Genomic DNA, 16,091 nt, shown 5'->3' on the forward strand with positions numbered 1-16,091 from the left:
TTTGCCTCACAGACATTTATCAGATTCTGACATAACAGCAATTTGTTTCATAGAGCCTTTAAATCTTGTGCCTTTTTTTCTATCTTCAATATTATATTCTGTAGTATTTTATTTTACTTATTCAACAATGAATAATTATTATGAATATTATCATTAATCAAATGCTCACTTATATTTACCAGTTTATTTTCTACATTTTAACTTGTCCTTTTTTCCCTCCTCATCTTCTTCCTTTTGGACTTAATCTTTATCTTGCTAAAATAGATCCTTAATAACTTTTCACTAAGTAATGTCTCTCAGTTTGTTTTCCTGAAACTGTCCTTATCGTTTTCTTACTCTGGAGTGTAATTTTAGTCTAGAATAGAATTCTACATTGAGAATTATTTTCATTGAGTACTTTAAAGATATTAATTCTCTTGTTTTAATATAAATTTATATTTTCATTTATTAGTAATCTAATGCAGGTAATCTATAGTTTTCTTCTTGTTAAATTTATATATGTATATATGCATTTATTTATTAGTCTGTAAATTTAAATAATCTATTGTTTTCTTCTGGTTAAATTTATGTGTGTGTATCTATATTTATTCATCTAATAATTTAGTCATGATTTCTTGTTATTTTCTAGTCAATGGTCAATCCAAGTCTCTATTAAAATTAAATGAAAAATGTTTGTGTTATTTCAAAATAAATATTCATGCCACATTTTATCATAGAAAACTCTCATCACTCTGCTCTTCGAAATTCTCCCTTCAGAACAAGGTGGATTTTGTTTTTTCCAGAATTTATGTACCATAACCCTGGAGGATTTTTCATGTAAATTTATGGAGGTCCTTAACCAATAGGGACTTATAAATTTAAATTCTGTGTTACCTGGAGTGTATTTTAGTCTCAGGGAATTTTTTTTTTTCCACTTAAGACTAATACACAACTGGTAAGAAGAACTTTCCAAGTTTCTCTTTCAATGACAAAGCAGAGGGTTAAGGTCCCTGACTCTGTGCAGGGTTTTTCATTTCAGCTCCATCACTTCGTGTTGCGTGGAGGTTGACACTCCAGTCTCTGTCTCTGTGCTACAACCAGTTCTCAAGTCCTTTAGAGTCCCAGGGCTTCAATTCTTAAGACTTGCCTTTAATTTCTCTTCATTGCTGCCTCCTAGTATTTTGTATTCATCTCTGCTTGGTTATATATCTAAGTTATGAATTTTAACCCAGAGTTTCTATGTAATTATACCGGGAGTCAGGGTGATTTTATAACATCTCAATATATCATACTTCCAGGAATCATCTGAGCAATATGAGCACCCACTTTTTTGGGTGAGGGGACCAAGATATTTTATCTAATGCTGGGCAGTCACTACAAAGTAAGAAGTGTTCCTTTATGTCTTTTGTGCTGTCAATTGATAAGGGCCAATTACTTTGAGGTGTACTAAGGATCTAAGTACTCTTAGCTGTTTAATAGAAACATTTAACAGCTAACATGCACAATTTTTGTACATGTGTGTCTCAGAAGAAAGGTTCATCTATTCCACATTCTGTTTATATACATTGTCTTCTAAGAGTTTTGCACAACACTTGGGAACATTCACAGAGAGTAGGAAATTTCTGTGTAGCCCAGACAGTAATGGGTAAGGGGATGAGTTCAGCATCTTTTCCTCTGAAAGATATATCAGTTTTTGTAATGACATTTTGAAAAAGAGATACTATGATCTCACTCTGTATAGGATTGTCTAACTTTATTGTCTGGCTTCCCTGGTGGCTCAGTGGTAAAGAACCCACCTGTCAGTGCAGGAGATGAGGGTTCCATCCCTGGCTTGGGAAGATCCCCTGGAGAATGAAATGGCAACCCACTCCAGTCTTCTTGCTTGGAAAATCCCATGGACAGAGAAGCCTGGCAGGCCATGGTCCATGGAGTCGCAAAAGAATTGGACATGACTTAGTGACTAAATAACAATTTTACTGTCATTCCTAAACAGCCAGTGAAATTGGGAATTACATTTGTCAGGCAAATTTAGGTAGGACTATTAATCATACAATTAAGGAACCTTATGATGTTTACCTTAGATGTACTGATAGAGAAAGATTAATTGATTTAAATTATGATATTTTTTGTTTTTTTTTTTCATTTATTTTTATTAGTTGGAGGCTAATTACTTTAGAATATTGTAGTGGTTTTTGTCATACATTGACATGAATCAGCCATGGATTTACATGTGTAGACCAGTTAGTATTTACTAATTATTTGACCAACTTTTCACCATACTTATGAATTACTGGCAAGCTTTCATTCCTCATTTTTTCAAGACAAGTTAAAATTTAACAAGAGGGAAAATATATTACCTGTGTGCCAAATGAATGCCTCTCAATATTATTTGTGGATATAATGTGTGCCAAAATTATATAAATATATATTTACATACATATCTGAACCAAAATAAAGTTTAAAAATAACATGAATTGCATTCCACATTTTTGTTTTGTAGCCTATTATTTTGTTCTCAGTATAGTTGTTCTGGATGAAAATATGAAGGATGGCTATGTTACATTTAAGTTATTAAACCAACTTGGAATCGTTGAAGAGCCAAGGCTCTATGAGTAAGTATAATTTAGTGTCTCTTACTTTTGTAAAATATATTTTCTCAAGCATCCACTGTGCAAGATAATCCAAACAGTATAAATTTTCTATGCAGTGAGTCTTAAATTGTTAAACATTAAATGGATCCCTGGTTGTCATATTCTAATTCACTCATTCTATGAATGGAGATGCAAAATATAGAAGAAACTAAATAATTTGTTCATGTTATACATCTAGATACTGCAAGAGTCAAAAGAAAAAAACTTTCCACCTAATTTTGAGCACTGCTAGGATGTGTTATAATAACTATTGATATTATTCCATAATATTGGGTTGGCCAAAAACGTTCTTTCACATTTTTCTGTAATGTCTTGGAGAAAAACCCAAATGAACTTCTTTGACCAACCCAATAGTTTATTACTTTAAATTGCTTAAAATTGTGTATAAACATATATACCCATGCACACATATATGTGTGATTCATTACTTATTCTTATCAGACACATGCTTTGTTAACTTTTAAATTTACTTTTTCAACAAGTGTTATTTAGTACCAACCAAATGTATTCAGGTGCTTCACTAAATAATGGGGGTCCAAACTGATATAAGAATGTTACCATTCTCGAGGTCACAGAATACTGGAGGAGACTAATGCATAATTACAGCTTTGAGTAATAAGTCTTGGAGTAACAGAACATTCATGAGCTATGGGAGTCCAGAGAGAGAAGCAAGGAAATGTTCAAAAGGATGGTATTACTGTCAGAGAATGGATGAGGGTGCTTTCAAAGGCATGGAGATAGAAAGTGGCTGAGTTCAGTAACAGCACACAGACTGCAGTCCTAGAGCAATTGTTTCAAACTTGTTCAGAAGGCAAACAAATTATGATTCTTGATTTCAAAGAATCATGTTCTGTGCAGAACACTATTTTAAATACTGATGCATTTTATTCAAATACCTGATGAGTACATTTTTCATGAAACATGTAAAAATATGAAACCCATACACAAGGTAAATCTGTCCATCTAAGCCTGGTCAATGACCTTCATGTTTTTCTATCAATAATTGTTTGCTAATGAAGTTAGTCATGCTTTGGGATATTAACTGTTTTAGATGCCATTAGAGTGAGATACTTTTAAATGATCTTTTATTTCCCTTTTCAAAATTAAAATAGGAGTATTTTCTTGCTGGAGAAAATGTGCTATACAGTAGAAAGTGAGAATAATCTATAATTACATCATGCAGGGATATTCCCATTTACCAGTTAGTTTATAACCATTCCTTTTTCTCCTCCTCCTCCTCCTATTTCTCCTTCCCTTCCACCCCCACCTCTTCCTTTTCCTCCTTTTTCTTCATCTTATATATGACCCTGTGCATGCATACATTATTTTTCACTTAGCAAAATTAGGATATGTTTGCAAATGTGTTCTGCTTTCTGATTTTTACACTGGATGCTATGGTGTTCTTGTTTTTTTTTTTACTATGTCACTAAAAATCACTTACACATTGTAATATGATGCCAAATATATTGATATGCCAATATAGGATTTTAAACCGAGTGTCGATATTATATATTCAGGTTAGAATGACTCCTCACATGATGAGTAATGGGGAGATTAGTGTGAAACAGATGCAGAGTGGTGGCTATCATAATAATTTATATGAAAGATAATGGGGGCTTGGATCAAGTCACTGAAAGTGGGATTTTAAGATTTAGAATAGATTTGTTTTTGTGTTTAATTAAATGTGAAAGTGAAGGGAAAAGTGATTAGGAGTGACTTTGAGTTTTAAAGTTGGTGTCTATTTGAATTATGGTGTCATTCATTGAGCTAGGAGATACAAGGAGAGGAACCAATTTAACCATTCAATAACATTTCTTGAAGTGTACTAGAAATTAAGGACAAATTTAGGGAAAATTAGATTTCTGTTCCTTCATACTTTCAGTCTAGTGAGAAGATAGAGTTTATAAACACAGTAAGTTCCCTACATATGGATGAGTTCCATTCTGAGAGTGTGTTCATGAAGCCAATTTGTTCAGAAGTCCAACGAAGTTAGCCTAGGTACCCAACTAACACCATCGGCTACCTAGTACTGTCCTGTAAGGTTTATAATACTTTTCAAACAAATAATACATAAAACACAGACACAAAAATAAAGAAGAGGTTTTTAATCTTACAGTACAGTACTTTGAAAAGTACAGTAGTACCAGCTACATCACTGCTGCTTTTACACTTGCTCTCGGACTTCCTGCTTGAAATAACGATGCTGGACTACTGTACTCCATACAGTGCTTTTGTGTACTTAATTGTGCACAGCTACTTGTAGCAGATTAAGCATGTGACAGTCTACACCAGACACATGAACTAACTTGTGATTGGACGTGAGAACACATGTTCACATCTTCGAAACTTTACAACTTGAAGATTCGTATGTGGGGAACTTGCTGTACATAATACAAATAAAATAATGATATTCACCATTTCCATTTCCAAACAACTTTTAATATCTATATTGAGCTCTGGAGAAGGAAATGGCAACCCACACCAGTATTCTTCCCTGGAGAATCCCATGGATGGAGGAGCCTGGTGGCTACAATCCATGGGGTCACAAGAATTAGACATGACTTGTGTTCATTGGAAGGACTGATGCTGAAGCTGAAACCCCAATACTTTGGCCACCTCATGCGAAGAGTTGACTCATTGGAAAAGACCCTGATGTTGGGAGGGATTGGGGGCAGGAGGAGAAGGGGACGACAGAGGATGAGATGGCTGGATGGCATTACCGACTGGATGGGCATGAGTTTGAGTAAACTCCATGAGTTGGTGATGGACAGGGAGGCCTGGCGTGCTGCGATTCATGGGGTTGCCAAGAGTCGGACACGACTGAGTGACTGAACTGAACTGAACTAACAGCTAAACCACCATCACCATATTGAGCTAGGCAATGTACTAGGAGCTGAATATCCTGCTGCTGCTGCGGCTGCTAAGTCGCGTCAGTGGTGTCCGACTCTGTGCGACCCCATAGACCAGGCTCTGCTGGCCCTGGGATTCTCCAGGCAAGAACACTGGAGTGGATTGCCGTTTCCTTCTCCAATGCATGAAAGTGAAAAGTGAAAGTGAAGTCGCTCAGTCGTGTCCGACTCTTTGCGACCCCATGGACTGCAGCCTACCAGGCTCCTCCATCCATGGGATTTTCCAGGCAAGAGTCCTGGAGTGGGGTGCCTTTGCCTTCTCCAGCCGAATATACTAGGATGAGAAAAACATGATACTATCCTCATTAAATTTATAGTCTAATAAAGGATATAAAATAAACAAGCAATGATAAAATTATGTAAATAAGATCTGTCTGTGAAAAATGTCTAGAGGCAAACCATAGAACGTATGGGAACATAAAATAGTGGAGTCACTAAAGCTTTTTCTAAGGACTTTTTATATTTGTTGAGACAAAACTGAGGAGCAGAAGTTAATCTGCTCTGCTGATTCCAGGCAGAGGTGCCAACAAAGGCAAAACTCCTGAAGCAGGAGGAAGTGTAGTCCATTTCAGGAGCTGAAGGAACTTTAATATGTCTGAGAACAGAGACAGGGAGAGGAAGAGGATGATGAGACTGGTAGAGAGCACCGAGATTTTGTAGGAATTAGAATTTTTAGGGCGTGTTCAAGGGTTTTTATTTTAGTCACTGAGTAAGTGAACACCAATAAAGTATTTGCTTTGGGGCAGTCTGGATAGAGCCAGGACTGGGGTTTTGTTTTGGAAAAACAGTTTGACCAGAGTGGATTGGAGAGTGAAAAGACAGGATGCTGTTACAAGAACAAAGGCACAGAACAATGGTGCCCTGAGATAAAGTGTTCTCAGTGGAAATGGAAAAATGAGGATGAGGATGGATGCAAAGGAGATTCAAGATATTCCATAGAGTGTAGGCACATAGGATAGATTAGATGTAGGAGTTGAAAGAGAGGATAATCTGAAGCATGAAGCCTAGTTGTCTGGTATGGACAGTGCATTGTGGTGCCATGTAAAATTATAAGGAAATTTCTAAGTTTTAGGGTTTTTGGTGAGAGGTGAGTGTTGGGGAAGATGTCATTAAATTTGAACTTACTGAGCTTTAGGCATTCTTGAGATATCCAAGTAGACATGGTGAATAACAGTTGTCTGGGTCTCATTAGACAGGGCTCAGCTGAAGGCAGAAACATGGTGATCAGGAGCAGACAGTTGGTATTTGGAATGAATGGGATAGATATGAGTTTTGTGGGGAAGACAACACGTTTCCATCTGGATACACTGACTTTGAAGTATCTCTGAGAAATCTAGATAAGTTCTTGGACAGAAGTTAGAGATGTGACCAATGACATTATGTTCCGTGAAAGAGGAGGTAGTCACTCTGACAGGGATGGGTTTTGAGGGGACTGATAACAACCTTTTTGGGGTCTAGATGCTTAAACAGGCCAAATATAAGATGGCACACGTGCTGGGTGTGCCGCCGGTTGGTTTTCAGCCATTCTGCGTTTGATAGTTGCCTCAAGGAAATTATTTAACAGATTTAAAAAAAATTTCCTGTCCTCTACTTTCCTTTCCCTCCCCTCCCCCGCCTTTCCCCTCTCCTCTCTCCTTCCTTCTTTCCTTCATGTCTCCCACCCATCCTCTCTCCTTTCCTCCTTCCCTTTCTTTCCTCCTCCTCTTCTTTCTTATTTTTTCCTCCTGCTCCTTTGTTCTTTCCTTTAGAGGCTGGCAGACCCATGATATGATAAAGTGGCACAGAACAGGCAAGGATTATTATTTGTGGGTCCAGTCTATTCAAAGAATGGTGATAGCTATTCAGGGGCTTATAAAAAGTAGCAAAATATGGATTCTCTAATCTTAGACAAGTGTAGAATCTAGATATTGAGGTGGAAAGACAAGATGTCCCAATTTTTCTCCAAAATATATTCCCAAAATATTTGCATGTGGGAGTTACATATCTTTTTGTTTTATCTTGCTTTTAATTAGTTTAGATTATTTTAATAAATGTCGCATATTTTATTGTTTGGCCTTTTCCCTGTAAGATTGGTATTTCTAACTAACATTGATAAGGTTATATTGATTTTAAAGTTGTCTTACATTTCAAATTACTAATATGATGAGATATCAAATTTTATGTTTAGGAGGCACAAAATATTTTACAAACTTCAAGAATTCAAGATTCTTGGTCAATTTTTAAATGATGTTGCAAATATTTCAAGCATTGGTTTGGCATATTTTCAAAGTTCAAATCAGCAATGTTCCACATGCAAGTACACTATTCGGCTTCTCAAGCTAAAATCACTTACATATCCAGAAAGGTAAGAAAACTAAATTCTGATTCCAATGTTATCCTTTAAACGTGAAAATATTCCTTTGCTAAGGAGTGGTTTAAAAATTCATGTTCTCAAATGTTTATTGTATATTTTAGATTATATTTATAAAAACAGTAGACAATCTAAAAGATATATAAAATTGTTTGGCTTAAATGAGATTTATTTTGGAATCACATTACCCAAGCAGAGAAAAAAGATATATAATTACTTCATGAGATACAGTAAACATGAAAAAAAGTTAAACAAAAGTCTGCCTTCGAATTTTAACAGTTATTTCAATAGGGTTCTGGATTGCTAAAAAATGTCTCTGCCTTTGTTGACTGCAACACTTTCTCTTTATGTTCCTATATTTATATACTTGATTTCCCAATTAACTTTTTGTGAATGTTGACATAGTAAATAAGAATTTTTGGAGAATAAAAATGATAAAAGTGGTAAGTGGTAAGAATATTCATTTAGATGAGGTCTAAATTCACAGAGGGGAGGGCTGGAAAATTCTTTGAAATAATTTATAAATTATTTTGTAAGCTTTTGGCATGAGAATATTTAGTCATTCAAAAGTTAATGAGTGAAAAGTTATTGTAATGGAAAAAAAATCAAAGGGTAATTTTACTTTTGCCATTGACTGAAATACTTACAAAAATATCAAGTATGTGGGCATCTTCAGTTAGGAATATTAGCAACACCATTCCCTGACAAGTATATCAGACAGAAAGAAACTTTGGTAGCAGGGAAGGCAGTCATATATAAAGGACTAGAGCTGCAAGATTTTTAATCTTCAACTGATCTCTATATCTATTATTTTAACTATGTAAAGTCTATACTAAATATAAGAGTAGAAACTATATTTGTAGTGCTGAAAAAATAGATCTTAGAGAGGTCAAGTTTATTGTACCATCATATTCCCCTGGTCTCCTCCATTAATACCTCTCTGAGCCTCAGGATGGTAAATATAAATAAAGAAGTGTAGTTGTTGTAGTTTTACATCCTCTGTTTCTGGCACTTAAATGGAATCAATATACTCCCACTGTACAGATTTCACCAGATGACTTGCTCATTAAAAAACTTCTCCCACTCTTCAAAGGTAAAGCAAGAGGCCAGCTCCCTCCTTCTGCCCGCTTTGTCTAACTAACTTATTCATTGTTGTCATCATGGTAAGAAAACTTAAAGAGAGATCTACTTTCTTGGCAAAGTTTTAAGTGCACAATACAGTATTTATAATAGGCACAAGGTCTACAGCAGGCAAAAACAAGCAAACAAGAACCTCTTACAGGGCTTTCCTGGTAGCTCAGTAGTAAAGAATTTGCTTACCAATGCAGGAGACACGGGTTCAATCCCTGATCCCATGGGATTCCACATGCCCGGAGCAACTAAGTCTGTACTGAGCCTGTGCCCTAGAGCCTAGGAGCCACAGCTACTGAGCCCATGCAACTACTGAAGCCTGAAGCCCTAGAATCCATGCTCTGCAACAAGAGAAGCCACTGCAATGAAAAGCCTGCACAGGGCAACTAGAGAGGAGCTCTCATTCGCCGCAGCTAGAGAAAAGCATGTGCAGCAACAAAGACCCAGCACAGACGTTAGTAAATACGATTTTTTTTTAAAAAACGCTGCACTTCCACTGAAGGGGGTGAGGGTTCAAAAAAAAAAAAGTAACTTACTAAAGACGGAAAATCCAACCACAAATTCCAAAAGATAAAGGGGATAATGTGCATGCTAAGTTGCTTCAGTCATGTCTGACTCTGTGACCCAATGGACTGTAGCCTGCCAGGCTCCTCTGTTCATGGGATTCTCTAGGCAAGAACACTGGAGTGGGTTGCCGTTTTCTTCTCCAGGGGATCTTCCTGACCCACGGAAGAAGCCTGCATCTCTTTGTCTCCTGCATTGGCAGGTGAGTTCTTTATCACTAGGGCCACCTGGGAAGCCCAAGGGGCTATGTAGCCAGTTGTAATTGAAAACCCCATGGAAGATGTGGTTTCTGGCTTGGCCACATTCCGAGGATGAAGGATTGTTTGCTTGGCATCTCTTGGCTCAGGCATTAACATTGCTTCATTCTCAGTCTTCATGGTATCAAATCAGCTGCCCATACCTACTTGATTCCAAGTTCAAATCCCACAGGAAAAGAAATAAAGTTTTAAGATCCCACTGCATCTCACTGATTTTCATTAGGCAAATTCATATCTCTGGACCTCACAATGTGTTCAGGGAATTAGATTCTTCTGATTGTCCAGGGAAATAAGTTCCTTCATTGGTTTATGCTTAACTTTGAGACAAGATGGGATCAAATTTATCCAAAGTTTATAGACTGAGGATAGAGTAAAGGAAGATGAGGGTATTATTACATGAACGGGATAGATGGTTGGTGACAAAAATTACAGGCCACTACAGAGAGACTGAAAATATTTTGATATCAGGCAAAACATTAATTAAACATAGATTGTCCTCCTTGGAATATAGCCTGTGTGTGTGTTAGTCACTTAGCCGTGTCTGACTCTTTGCAACCTCATGGACTACAGCCCACCGGGCTCCTCTGTCCATGGGATTTTCCAGGCAAGAATACTGTAGTGGGTTGCCATTCCCTTCTCCAGAGGATCTTCACAACCCAGGGATCAAACTGAGGTCTCCTGTATTGAAGGCAGATTCTTTATCATCTGAGCCACCAGGGAAGCCCAATATATCCTACTAAAGTTAAATATTGATTTTACTAAAAACCATAATTTTGACTGGCTGACACAGTTAACTTGTGAATGAAAGCAATAAATGAATAGTTATGCTAGAGAATGCAAATTAAGATCATTTAAGATCTGGGTACTTCAAGCAGCTGGGGGTTAGGTTTTTTAAATAGATATGTTTATGTTTCTGCAAGGCTATAATTTAATATTTTGACTTGATAAGACAGGTGAGAATAAGCATTGAAGTAACTCCTCAAATAATTTAATCCAGTGTCATAGAGGGTTTATGTACAAATTTAGACATTTTTCTTTTTTCAAATTAATTAAACATTTAAATCTCTAATTTTGTAGCTTTGGCCTCTATGTTTGACTTACTTTAGGATAACTTCTCTTGTTAATTCAGTATTGGTTTCATTAAATATTTTCAAGGTTCTTTTGAAAAATATAAAAATATTGAATTTTATATTGAAAACATTATAAATGAAGCTTAGATTTAATGAGGTTAATTAAGTATTTGGCTAAGAAGAGCCAAAAACTATCTTTAGAGAGTAACCTCAGAAAACCAGTTCAGTTACGCTATTTGTGCTGAAGTCATTCACACGTCATTTTGTCTTTTAAACTTCCCAATTAAAAGTCCAAGGTACCTTGGGAGAATGTGGGAATTGAAACTCTAGAATTCTGAAGGGTGTTTAAAGGAAGCAATTTTGGCAAAACTGTTTTACATTTTTGACAAAGTTTGCTCATTTATCCTGAGACTTGTCCACCATCTTCACTATCCACACTCCATTTTCTTCTGGATCCTCAAATGATGTTCTAGGTCAGGGTAATGTTGAGAGGTGATACAGATTAAGAACTCTAAACAATGTCAGCAGTGTGAACAACCGCTGTGTGTTTCTATTGATATATGCAATGTAAGCTATGCCTCGTATATGAAGAATTCTGTAGTTTTAGGATGACTGGATATGAGCTTTTTTACATACCATTAGAGTATTGAACATGAAGGTTATTATACCTAAATGTTTTTAGAAATCCAGTATTTTAATTGCCATATTAAGGGACAAGATATTATTTTCTACTTCTAAAATTGTTTTAAAGTTTTGTTGAAGTTGTATATGATTTTTGAAAATGTTTGATAATTAGGATAAGTGATTATCTTTTTAAGTTGTCTAAAATTATGACATAATTTTACCTGATAATTGTATAATTGGGCAGTGTAAGCAGGAAGTTTCAGGTTAAAATCCTAAAAACTACAGCACATGTATTTTCAATAACTATGCTTACCCAGTGGCTCAGTAGGTAAAGAATCCACTTGCAATATAGGAAACCTGGGTGACACAGGTTCACTCCCTGGGTCAGGAAGATCCCCTGGAGGAGGAAATGGCAACCCACTGCAGTGGTCTTGTCTGAAAAATCCCATGGACAGAGGAGCCTAGTGGGCTATAATCCAAAATGTAGCAAGGAGTCAGACACAACTGAGCAACTAAGCATGCAATGCTGTAAGATGTAATTATACTTATGTAAATACCAAGTAATCAATACACATCTTAACACAATTTGATTAAAAGTACATTATATAAATAAATATATAAATAAAATAGTAACTAAATATAAATGTATTTTACAATCAATCCTCATTCATAAAATAGTTGCTGTTCTTTATGTTTTTGCCTTGTAATATGTTCTGTAGGTTTTCAGTGTCATTTATAAAATATATATTTGTCTCTTAGCAGATGCTCGACTAGGGGCTTCCCAGGTGGTGCTAGTGGTAAAGAACCCAGCTGACAATGCAGGAGAGATGCAGGTTCAATCCCTGGGTTGGGAAGAGCCCCTGTAGGAAGGCATGGCAGTCCACTCCAGTATTCTTACCTGGAGAATCCCATGGACAGAGGAGCCTGATGGGCTACATCCATAGGGTCACAGAGAGTTGGACACGACTGAAGTGACTTATCACTCATGCACAGATGCTCAATTTATAGCAGTCCTTTCTTTTCATTTTCATTCCCTTCTCTTGTTGGTCCCCAATTTAACTTTTCTTATACTCATTTTGTCTATACACATATTTTTCAAGCAACAGACTGGACAAGTCAATATATGAAAGATATTGGTCTGTTTTGCTGAAATAATTCATCAATAAAATGCTTTGTTCCCCAAAATTCTATGAAGCTATGTCTCATTCTGCAACCTCATAAACACCTCTACCTTTTTGTAAAAGTTCATTCATTGCTAATTTGTAAACTTCTTATCCAAATACTGTATTCACTTCTACCACACTTCTCACTCTTATAATTTAGTGATCAGAATAATCCTCATCCATCAGAGTTGTTGGGGATATAGGAAGACTCTAAGCAGAGTTAAGAACTTCAGAAAAAGAAATCTGCATTGATTGCAAATTTATCTGATAAAATGGAATTTATCTTGTGAGTTATTTGCCCTAAAGTCAATTCAAGCTTCTCCTTTAGGGAACAAATATTTTAAAAAGTGTTGGAGAAGACACTTGAGAGTCCCTTGGACTTCAAGGAGATCAAATCAGTCAATCGTAAAGGAAATTAGTCCTTAATATTCATTGGAAGGACTGATGCTGAAGCTGAAACTCCAATACTTTGGCCACCTGATATGAAAAACTGACTTCTTGGAAAAGAGCCTGATGCTGGGAAATACTGAAGGCAGGCCAGAAGGAGACAACAGAGGATGAGACGGTTGTATGGCATCACCAACTTAATGGACATGACTTTGAGCAAGCTCCGGGAGTTGGTGATGGACAGGGATGCCTGGCATGCTACAGTCCATGGGGTTGCAAAGAGTCGGACATGACTAAGCAACTGAACTGAACTGATATAAGAAAGATTTTTAATTTTTTTCCCAAGGTGTATTTTTTGGATGATGTATATGATTTAAGGAAAAATTATTGTATGTAAAGGATTAATGACTTAATTGAAGATTTAGGCATTAAAGGGAATCCCAGAGATGTTTGGCTTGTTTTACTATTAGTGAACTTCTTATAAGATGAATAATAGTAGTTAAATTTATTTTTGGTTGTTGTTCAGTTGCTCAGTCCTTGTGACCCCATGGACTGCAGAATGCCAGACTTCCCTGTCTTTCATCATCTCCCAGAGCTTGCTTAAACTCATGTCCATTGAGCCAGTGATGCCATCCAACCATCTTACCTCTGTTCTCCTCCTGCCTTCAGTCTTTCCCAGCATCAGGCTCTTTTCCAGTAAGTTAGCTCTTCCCTTCAGGTGGCCAAAGAATTGGAGCTTCAGCTTCAGCATTAGTCCTTCTAATGAATATTCAGAGTTGATTTCCTTTAGGATAGACTGGTTGGATCTCCTTGCAGTCCACAGGACTCCCAAGAGTCTTCTCCAACACCACAGTTCAAAAGCATTAATTCTTCAGCGTTCAGTCTTCTTTAAATTTATTTAGCATCTACTACATCTCAAATGCTATTTTTACAATCTTTGTAACAACTCTATAAGTTAAGTATTTTCTTTGTTTTGTTAGTAAAGGAACAGAAACTCAGAGTTTTAAAATAACATGTCTAAGGTCTCTTAGCTGAGAATTGCCTTTGTCATGACAGGAAGCCAAACTTTTCTTGTTGTTGTTTTTTTTTCTTGTCTTGGTTTTTCTCATTTGTTGTTTCCTTCATTTTTAGCTGCTGCTATTTTTATAGGAATAAAGTTTTTCACTAATTAATATAGTCAGTTATTCCAATTGTGGGACATTTGGAAATTTTAATTCACATGTAGTCCTATAACTAAGAGATAACACCATTAATATTTTGTCATGTTTACTTATAATCACACATGCTACAGTTGAATCATGAATTTAATTATTTGATTCACTGTCTTCTTAATCATGTTTTACATAGACAAGTGTTACATACAACTCCATCGCTCGTTAAGTAGAAACAGGGTAAAGTCATTAGGATATGCCACAGAGGAAAAAATAAGCATGTGTGTCATTTTAATTTTTATGTAAAAGTCTAATCTATTTTTTTACATAAAAATTTAATTTTTATGTAAAATCTAAAATCTACAGTCTAAATAGTGTCATTTTAAGTTTTATGTAAATTCTAAACAGAAAGTCACTAGGATATGCCACAGAGGAAAAAATAAGCATGTGTGTCATTTTAATTTTTTTGTAAAATCTAAGCAGAATTTTGATGTAAAATCTATCTAAATAGATAGACTATGAAAATTTGCTAAATTTATAAAATTTAGATGCAGTTACTTGTACTCAGGGAAAAAACTAAAATACCTTATGTGGGTGGTTAACAGAACTCTTAACATTCCCTGTTGGCTGTGGATGCTAACAGATGCTTGAATGAAATGCTTGCTTTAAGTTTAATTACCTAGATAATTGCAGTAACCATTTAGTTGCTTTTCCTGTTTAGATCTGTCCATATAGATAATGTGCGATTAATGAGAATCAGCACTGCCAAACTATTGGGAGTGTGAGTGATAAAAATGTGATGCCTCATGGTCCAGAATAAACTGTGTGTCTAACTCAGTCAATAATTAGCTGTCTGTAACAAACAGTGATGGAGACTACACAAACAATATAGTTCTTCTGAGCATTTCCAGTAGACTGGCCTTCCAGACTTAGGGACTGAGAGGAATATTTGTAGTGGAGGTACCTGTGTGACTTCTTGAGAAAAGTTGAATTAAATCTACTTTAAAATTTTTTGCTTAATAAGTAAAATGTACTCTTTTCGGCATATAGTTCTATGAGTTTTAGTAAGCACATAGAATCATGTAACCACCACCACAATTAATATACAGAACATTTTCATCAATCGCAAAAGCTACTTATGCTGTCCCTTTATTGCCAACTCCCCACAGCTACTCTCTCGCAACCTCGGCACCTAGATTGGCCTTTTCCAGAACTTTATATAAGTGGAATCATATGGTATGTTGCCTTTTAAATATTGCTTCTTTCATTTAGCTTTAGACATTTAAAACTCACCCATGTTGTTGCTTATATCAATGGAATGTTACTGATACATAGTATTTCATTGTGTGTATATACCACAGTTCCTTTATCCTAGTTGGAGGAAAAATATAACTTGTTCATAATTTTTTATATCTGTCCAGGATAAAGCCAAAAGAAATATTTACCTGCAGCTTTTTATGTGAACCTAAGTTTTCGTTTATCTTAAATACTTAGAGATTGTAAGGTCATATTATGAGTGATGGGGCTTCCCTGGTGGCTCAGATGGTAAGAATCTGCCAGCAATGCAGGAGACCCAGGTTTGATCCCTGGGTTGAGAAGATCCCCTGGAGAAGGGAATGGCTACCCACTCCAGTATTCTTGCCTGGAAAATTCCAGGGGCAGAGAAGCCTGGTGGGCTACAGTCCATGGAGTAACAAAGAGCCAGACATGGCGGAGCAACTAACATGTTCACTTTTCACTTTCATTGTGAGTGTATGTTTAACCTTATAAGCAACTGCCAGACTGTTTTCCAAAATGACTGTACATTTTGCATCCCCAATGGCACTGCCCAGAGTTCCATTGCTCTCTTACACCC

The 16,091-nt window shown here is 36.2% G+C and overlaps 1 protein-coding gene across 4 annotated transcripts in view; it reads left to right on the top strand.

Moving 5' to 3' along the window:
• The window catches only part of LIPI (lipase I), a 65,102-nt gene that overhangs the window by 38,474 nt on the left and 10,537 nt on the right, over positions 1 to 16,091 (top strand). For 2 of the 4 annotated variants that reach the window (XM_043480506.1, XM_043480509.1), the window contains 3 exons: positions 2,480 to 2,591; positions 7,707 to 7,883; positions 15,406 to 15,798. In XM_043480506.1, coding sequence (XP_043336441.1) covers positions 2,480 to 2,591; positions 7,707 to 7,883; positions 15,406 to 15,508 — 392 coding nt within the window. In that variant the 3' untranslated portion in view covers positions 15,509 to 15,798. Of the gene's footprint in view, positions 1 to 2,479; positions 2,592 to 7,706; positions 7,884 to 15,405; positions 15,799 to 16,091 lie in introns of those variants that run through there. The other 2 variants (XM_043480508.1, XM_043480507.1) reach the window with 2 other exon arrangements.

Source organism: Cervus canadensis, chromosome 10 (genome assembly GCF_019320065.1).
Source record: "Cervus canadensis isolate Bull #8, Minnesota chromosome 10, ASM1932006v1, whole genome shotgun sequence".
Classification (NCBI taxonomy): Eukaryota; Metazoa; Chordata; class Mammalia; order Artiodactyla; family Cervidae; genus Cervus; species Cervus canadensis.